At 51.6% G+C, this 7,698-nt stretch overlaps 1 protein-coding gene across 2 annotated transcripts in view; it reads left to right on the forward strand.

Annotated features, from left to right (window-relative positions):
* The window catches only part of ZFYVE1 (zinc finger FYVE-type containing 1), a 42,809-nt gene extending 37,156 nt beyond the window's left edge, over nucleotides 1-5,653 (forward strand). For both annotated transcript variants that reach the window (XM_068964375.1, XM_068964376.1), the window contains exons 8-11: nucleotides 1,003-1,173; nucleotides 1,880-2,060; nucleotides 2,540-2,653; nucleotides 4,073-5,653. In XM_068964375.1, the coding sequence (XP_068820476.1) occupies nucleotides 1,003-1,173; nucleotides 1,880-2,060; nucleotides 2,540-2,653; nucleotides 4,073-4,305 (699 nt within the window). In that variant the 3' untranslated portion in view covers nucleotides 4,306-5,653. The remainder of the gene's footprint in view (nucleotides 1-1,002; nucleotides 1,174-1,879; nucleotides 2,061-2,539; nucleotides 2,654-4,072) is intronic.
* Nucleotides 5,654-7,698: the final 2,045 nt, after the last annotated feature.

Raw genomic sequence — 7,698 nt, forward strand, 5'->3', positions numbered from 1 at the left:
TTTCCATATTGCTTTCAGTTTTCATGATTTTCATTTGTAATCACTGTGTAATAATCTGTCTAATGTTATAGTTTGATTTCCCCATTCTTTTCATTTTGAACAGTCATACTGTTTATGATTTTTTTATTATCAAAGAAAATGCTGTCGTGACCATCTTCATGTAAGAAAGCCTTTTCTTTGTTTTGGAGTATATTCTTCTTGAAGTATATTCTAAGAAATATAATTACTATGGACCTTTACTATTTTTAAATTGGATTTTTAAATTCAAGATGTTGGAAAAACAAATCTGTTTATGAGGCAGTGATACAGTGGTTTCATTCTGGATTAAACCACGCTTCACACTTGGAATTACCCATCAATCACAGCACATCCAAAGCCTTTTCCCTTCATGGAAGAAAGATAAGCGATTTTCTACGTGTTGTTTGCTTCAGTCATGTCAGACTCTTTTCAACCCCATGGAAACCCACCAGGCTACTCTGTCCATTGAATTCTCCAGGCAAGAGCAGTGGAGTGGGTAGTCATTGCTTTCTCCAGGGGATCTTCCTAACCTAGGGATTAAACCTGGGTCTCTTGCATCATAGGCAAATTCTTTACTATCTGAGCCACCAGGGAAGCTCTTTTCTATAAGGGGTGGTGTTCCCCTTTCTGGGTGATTCCTAAAGCAACAGATCCTAACCCAGCCTGGGGTGGGAGACCTCTTGGAGGAGGTGTCCTCTTGACAGGATTGTTTTATTTCCTGGGTTGTATATCTCACAAGCAGAATAAGTTCTGAATTGAATAGTTGTGCACAAAGTCCTGTGGTCATCTTGAAGAGTATTATCAGCAATGACTCATAGCGTATGATGTTGCTTAGAAGCCAAAGGGATTCTGTCCTGACCCTGCTCTTCTCTGCCAGGGAATCTGTGGTTTGAGTTGGCTGTGTAACTCATCTGAGACCCCTCTCCCTCCTTCCCTTTACTCCTGTCACTCAGAACGTGATGGGAGCCTGCGTTTTCCTTTCAGACCGATGGATTTTTGAAGGACAACAACAACGCTGCCCAGCGCCTCCTGGATGGGATGAACTTCATGGCTCAGTCGGTGTCTGAGCTCAGCCTCGGGCCCACCAAGGCTGTGACGTCCTGGCTGACAGACCAGATTGCCCCTGCCTACTGGAGGCCCAACTCCCAGATCCTGGTATGGCGGCAGGATGCCCTGGGTCCCTGGCACGGCCTTTGCTCCTTGTGTTGCTTCGCCCTGCCCTTAGCTTGTTTTGCGAGGAAGGCTTAGAGTCTCTCTCCCAGCCAGATGAGCTTCCAGAGTGTTGGAAAGCGTGTCCGCTGATTTCCCCTGTTATTTTCTGAGTGTTTCCGTTGTGGTAGATTTTAGTTTACTTTCCCACTAGAGCCAGTTGTTACTGGTCAAATGTCTGAGGTCATACCTATAGACTGTGGAGGAAAGGGAGCCTTTAGAGGTCATTTAGGGTCACCCCCAGCTTGATACACAAACCTCACGGCTCCCACATCAAGGGAGCCCTCAGATTTGGCCCAAATGCTTGTGACAGGAGACCTGTTCTCCTCAGCGTCCCAGAGGCTCATGAGAAGCCGTGAAAGACATGAATCCTCGTTGCTTTTATGGCTGAAATTACATAGTCCTTCCTGAGATCCCTGTGACTCGGCCAGGTGGGTGTGAGGTGCCTTTCCAGCACTTCTTGGAAGGAAGTGTTGATCACAGCTGTGCTTCAGTAGGGGGTTCCATGTGGCTGGAGCTCTTAGGTCCCCTCTGTTGGGACCATCAGGGCCCTGCCGTCCTCAGATGACCCTGAAGGCTCCCCGGGTTGACTTTCTCAGCTGAGCAGACATGAATGACGCCTGCCTCTCTGTTTGTTTTGGGCTTGGACCAGAGCTGCAACAAATGCGCTACGTCCTTTAAAGATAACGACACCAAGCATCACTGCCGGGCCTGTGGGGAGGGCTTCTGTGACAGCTGTTCATCCAAGACCCGGCCGGTGCCCGAGCGGGGCTGGGGCCCTGCGCCCGTGCGGGTGTGTGACAACTGCTATGAAGCCAGGAATTCCCAGTTAGGTAACGTGGGGCCCAGGAGCCGCAAGGTGGAGGGGGACCCTCTCCTTGGCACTGGGTGTTGGGAATGGGACTCTCACCTGCCCAACCCTCTTCCTCCCCGCCTCACTGTGAGAGCAGTCGCTCCCCTAGTCTTGCCCAGGCATCCTCTAAGCTCTTTGTTAACTGGGTCCTGGGGGTGCTGTTCCTTGGGTGGGGAAGGGTTGAAGCTGTCCTATGTTTACCATAGGCTTAGGCTGAGTCTTCTCCTGGAGGAGGTTCTAGGTCATGCTCCTGGCCCGCTGTAAAGGAAGGTTATAAAATAGCTCCAGAGGCCTGAGGTAAAGGAGTGGCAGACCTCACTGGCTGTGGTGTGGGTGCCCACAGCCCAGACCCTTGCCACCCTTGCAGAATGGCACAGGGTGCCCTGGGAGAAGCATCTAGAATTTTTCATTTGGGGAATGACTCGGAGGTGATGGCATTTCCTTCACCATTGTCTGCAGATGTCACTGAGGCACAGGGGGACGACGAAGGTGGGACGCTGATCGCTCGGAAGGTGGGCGAGGCCGTGCAGAACACTTTAGGAGCCGTGGTGACAGCCATCGACATACCACTAGGTGGGCCTGGCAGTGCCTCTCGGGTGCGGTGTACGTGGGCGAGGGCTCGCGGAGTGCCGTGCCTTGGGCTGTCGTTTTGTCAGCCTGCTGACCTGGATTGAGTTGGGCAGCAAGGACGCGACTGAGAATTTACTTTCCCTGCTTCATGCTGAATACCTTGGTGGTTTCATGTCTATTCCTGGAGACCGTCCTCTTAGGCCATCTATTGCTGCGTAATAAACCACCTGAAAGTGGAAAGGCTTAAAACAGTCACGTCTCAACAGGAAAGGCAAGTGTTCTTCTCTAAGTGGCATTGCCGGGAATTATTGCTGGATTTTCCAGTATGGCAGCTGGATGGATCTTGGGGGGCCCAAGCCAACCTCACATGCTGGCTAGCCTGGCAGGGATGTCTTGAAGGCTGGGCTCAGGAGAACTTCCCCCTCACCCCCCATTCCCTGTATTCCCCACGTCTCTGCACGTGTTTTCTCCAGTGCTAGTGTCTCCTTACTCTGAGACAGGCCTGGACCTGGAAACTAACTCTTCCACTAGAGTCTGCTGTAGTCACAGAACCTGTCTAGATTTGAGAGAGGAGGCAGGGCCTCAATCTGCCACACCAGCCAAGCTGTTATTCCTTTAAGATTTAAGAGAGCCACTCACCTGATGTGAGGAGATGGGCTTATAACCAGGAGGGGAAGAGGGAGACGAAGGGAAACCTGCCAGTGTGTGGAGGGCTTAGGCAGAGATGACTGGGCCTGGGGCATTCCAGCCCTTCATAGGGGAGAGACCAAGGGCTCCTGGGTGGCTGTGATGACAATTGCTTGGATCAGATTTAATCACCGTGGCTCACAGAATGAGCTGATGACAAGCTTTTGACTTGAGAGTGTAGAAATAGATGGATTGATCCATCCTGGAGGCTCAGGTTGCATCCGCTGTCAGGTGACCAGGAGGGGCAGGGGCCGCCCTTGGCAGAACCTGCCAACTGTGCTTAACAGGCACTCTGCTGAGCACTCACTGGCTGTTGGGTCCCAGCTCATCAGATACTTTATTTCTTGTAATCTTGTAACTGCTTTTGAAGGTGGGTTGTTACAGATGAGTAAACCCAAGGCCCTGAGATTCTAAGGAACCTGTCAATCCCACAGCTAACTGACTCAGGCTCAGTGGAACTGGGATGAAGCCAAAGCCCGAACTTCACCATTGCCCCGGTGGTTCTTAATTCAGCCGTAGTTTAGGCTCACCTGGAGAATGTAATAGATAGGCACATATCAGTGCCAGACATCCTGACCTGCATGGTAGGGGGTGAGGGAGCCCTGGTGGAGGGGGTGATGTGTGCGCGCTAAGACTGTGAGCCAGTGAAGTGTCTGCCACTGGCGTCTCGCCTGGTGGGATTTGGGGTGCTGGGTCCCGCGTGTGCCGCCCGTCATGGCCCCTTCCGTGACGCAGGTCTGGTGAAGGATGCGGCCAGGCCGGCCTACTGGGTCCCAGACCACGAGATCCTGCACTGCCACAGCTGCCGGAAGGAGTTCAGCGTCAAGCTCTCGAAGCACCACTGCCGGGCCTGCGGACAGGGCTTCTGCGACGAGTGTTCCCACGACCGCCGGGCTGTCCCCTCGCGAGGCTGGGACCATCCTGTCCGAGTCTGCTTTAACTGCAATAAAAAGCCCGGTGACCTTTAACCCCAGCTCCCTCTCCGAGTCCTTCACAATTCCTTAGGTTCTCAGGGTTAGAAATGAGGTCGCGTTGAGGTAGGCCCTCCTCCTGGTCACCTGTGGCGGTGTGTGTCCTCTCTCCTCGTCCCGGGGGCCCCTTTCCCACTGTGGGGTGGTGGGTGGGGGGCTACAGACAGCGAGCCGGGGCGAGCCGGGCGGTGGGCCCGAAGGTGTGAACCCCGCCGGGGCAGGCGGCCCAAGCAGCTTAGAGCAAAGGGGAATGAACTCTAATCCAGTGCATTTTATTTCAGTTAAAAATAAGTACGTAAATATATATATATACACACACATGCACACCCGTATATACATACGAGAGGAACGTGGAGCACATTCAGGCTGCCGCTGGCCGTGAACACCCACGCGGTCCATCCCCAGCAGGGATCTGGGGGCAGCGGGCAGCAGGTCTTCTCCCCACGAAACCGAGCCAGGTCCCAAGGCCACTGCACCGCTAGCCTCCCTCTGCCGCTTCTCTCAGAGCCTTCGAAGCCTTCGTGCCCCTCGGCTGCCAGGGTAGGAGCTTCCCAGGGACCTTCTGCTGGGGGTGGCCTGCGGGGGAGCTCCCTGGGCCCTCCAGAGTCAGATCCCAATCCCTGGCCTTGGCCTGTTTCAGAGACCACCCAGCTTCGCGTGCAGGTCACGGACGGGTGGAGGGTGTGGTAGGGTCCCCGGACCCAAGGAGTCCCCAAGCACAGGTGGCGTGATGGCCCTCGAGCGGGGCTGGGCACGGGAGGAGACGGCCTTCCCCAGCAGTGTTCCCTGCTTGTCGATGCTTCCATTCGCTCCACCACTTGGCTTTCCCGCCCCGCAGCGGAGCACCTGCTCCCACCCTCCCCTCCCAGCCCCCGCGAGCCCCCCATCTACTGAGTGTTGCACTAGGGTTCTTGCTTATTTTGAAGTGTCTTAATTCTTTATTCCCAGACACACGACCCCTTGAGCTGTTGGAGGGGTGGTCATGAGAAATCTTCCAGGGAAACAGAGCACAGAACGGACTGTTAGTGGTTTTTTCAAAGTATATACAAACATTTCAGCGGATCATTACGAAAAAATTCTCCAGTCCTGGCGAGAGAAGTCACATGAACTTTTGTTTCTCAAGAGCTGGGACATCTATATCTGTCGTGACTGGAAAGAGACCGTTGTGCTGAAATACTGTCATCATGGTGGATTTTATCGTCAATGGCCAAAAATGAAGAATTTGAAGTGACACAGTTCTTGACTGAACTGGGGGGTGGGCCAAGCTTCAGGGAGGTACGTGGTGGTCACTCTTGGCGTGTCACTGTGATGTGAGCCCTGGAAATGTGTTGGTCCCTCTCAGGCCTGCTTCCTTCCCGCCTCCTGTGGCCCAGTGACTGAGGCCTGCTCTAGTACTGTGTATGATTAAATTCGCCGTTATAAAGGAATCTTCCTGCGGAATATGGACTGTGGCCTCTTTCCTTTAAGTTCATCAGTATCATCTTGCTACCTCTTTCTAGTTGATGAAAAATGAAAGAAAGTGAAGTCGCTCAGTCGTGTCTGACTCTTTGTGACCCCATGGACTGGAGCCTAGCAGGTTCCACCATCCCTGGGATTTTCCAGACAAGACTACTGGAGTGGGTGGCCATTTCCTTCTCCAGGAGATCTTCCCAACCCAGGGACTGAACGCGGTCTCCCGCATTGTAGGCAGACGCTTTACTGCCGTAGCCGCCAGGGATGTCCCCTAGTTGATGAAAGCTGGTGGCTTTTCAGAGCAAAAGCCAAGTGAGAGGTGAATTTTACTTGTAAATATCTCAGTTTATTCCCTGGGAATGCTCTCTCCCAGAAGAGATTAGGTGTTTCTAGTGACCTATGGAAACACTGGGAAGAGACTCTTCTTTTCTATCTGCCCTTTGGTGTCGATCCTCTCCCCTGCCTTGCTCTGTCTGTTCAGCTCCTGTTGAACAACTGTTCTCCACCGTCTCCTGTCCTGTCGTGTGGGGCCACCCCTGAGCATGGTGTCTGCTGGACCACACAGCGAAGATACAGAAAAGTCTTCCGAACTCACTTTCTTAAACTAGTCAGACCAGGAGAGGAGGAGGTAACCCGGTATCAACCAAAAGTTCTCTCTTTTTTTTTTTTTTTTGTCCTACACACCCAGTGTTCATCTTGGTTTTACGGCGGCTGCTTAAATTCAGATGAGGCCAAGAGTGCAGGTGGGTGGGTGGTAGGAGCAAGCAGGGAGATGGGTCCAGAAGTCACCTGTAGGAAAATTAGGTTTAAGGAGATCTTACACTTCCAGGGAAAAAGTAAAAAGTCCATTCTGTCTCGAATAGATTTCTTGAGGAGAACTTGTTAGCTCTCTCACTCATTAGCAGACCTTAGGCAAACTGCTTCCTTTTCAGTTTTTTTTCCTCAGTATATTGGCGTGATCTTCACCTGCTTCATAGGGTCCTAAGAATTAAAAGGGAATAATGGTGGCAAAACATACTCAGTGTCTAGATGTGATAAGTGCTGGGAAAACTAACCACCCTGGAGGTTTCTGTGAAGCTCAGACTCAACAGTTAGACAATTACAGATGAAACGGAGTGGAGGACGGCTTGCACAGATGCCCAGGTGAGGGTGAAACATGTCCCAAGAGAAGGGGCAACAGGGTAAGGCATGTGTGTTCACATCTCGAGGCCACGTTTTATCCCGAGACACAAGAAGCCATTGAGTGCAGGGATCTTTGGGGAAGGTCCTTCTCGTGGCAGTGGCCTGGAGAGGCAGACTTCAAGGAGTGGGCCCAGAGGCTTCTACCATCATAACATGAATGGAGGAATTTAGCCTGCAGGTGTTTACAGAGATGGTTACATGGAACATTTAGACCAGCACAGAGTGAGGGCTCACAGGTAAGAGGTAAGTGGGTGGTGACCTTGTTGGGGCCACTGAGTGTTGATCTGTGGGCAATTCTGGTGACCAGTCTGTGCCACTGTTCTCATCTGTTAAGAAGGTCACGAGCAAGCAAAGGATTTATTGGACCCTGGTGCTGATGCCACCCTTTGTTCATTCTAGACCTTTCACTGTCACCCGGAGGATCAGGGCAAAATACCCTAACAGGCCTGCAAGTGAAAAATACCTCGAGTGTATGACACACTCAAGTCTTTGGGACACTCTTAACAAGCCAGTGTGCCAAAATGCTTTATCAACTTCACAGTGAAGTTTAACCACTTTTCATATCATCTAGACCAAATGTTAGGAGCAGTGACCACTAACCAAACATAAGAACAGATTGCTAAATTAAGAAGTTTTGATTATGTCCTCACCTCCTTTTTTGTTTTAAGCCTAAGGCAAACATACAACTAATTCTTTGACAACTGTATTTGCCTAGTAAGAAACTTGGGCTACGACACAGTTGACAAGGACTTAGGA

Source organism: Capricornis sumatraensis, chromosome 2, assembly GCF_032405125.1.
Source record: "Capricornis sumatraensis isolate serow.1 chromosome 2, serow.2, whole genome shotgun sequence".
NCBI classification, from domain to species: Eukaryota; Metazoa; Chordata; class Mammalia; order Artiodactyla; family Bovidae; genus Capricornis; species Capricornis sumatraensis.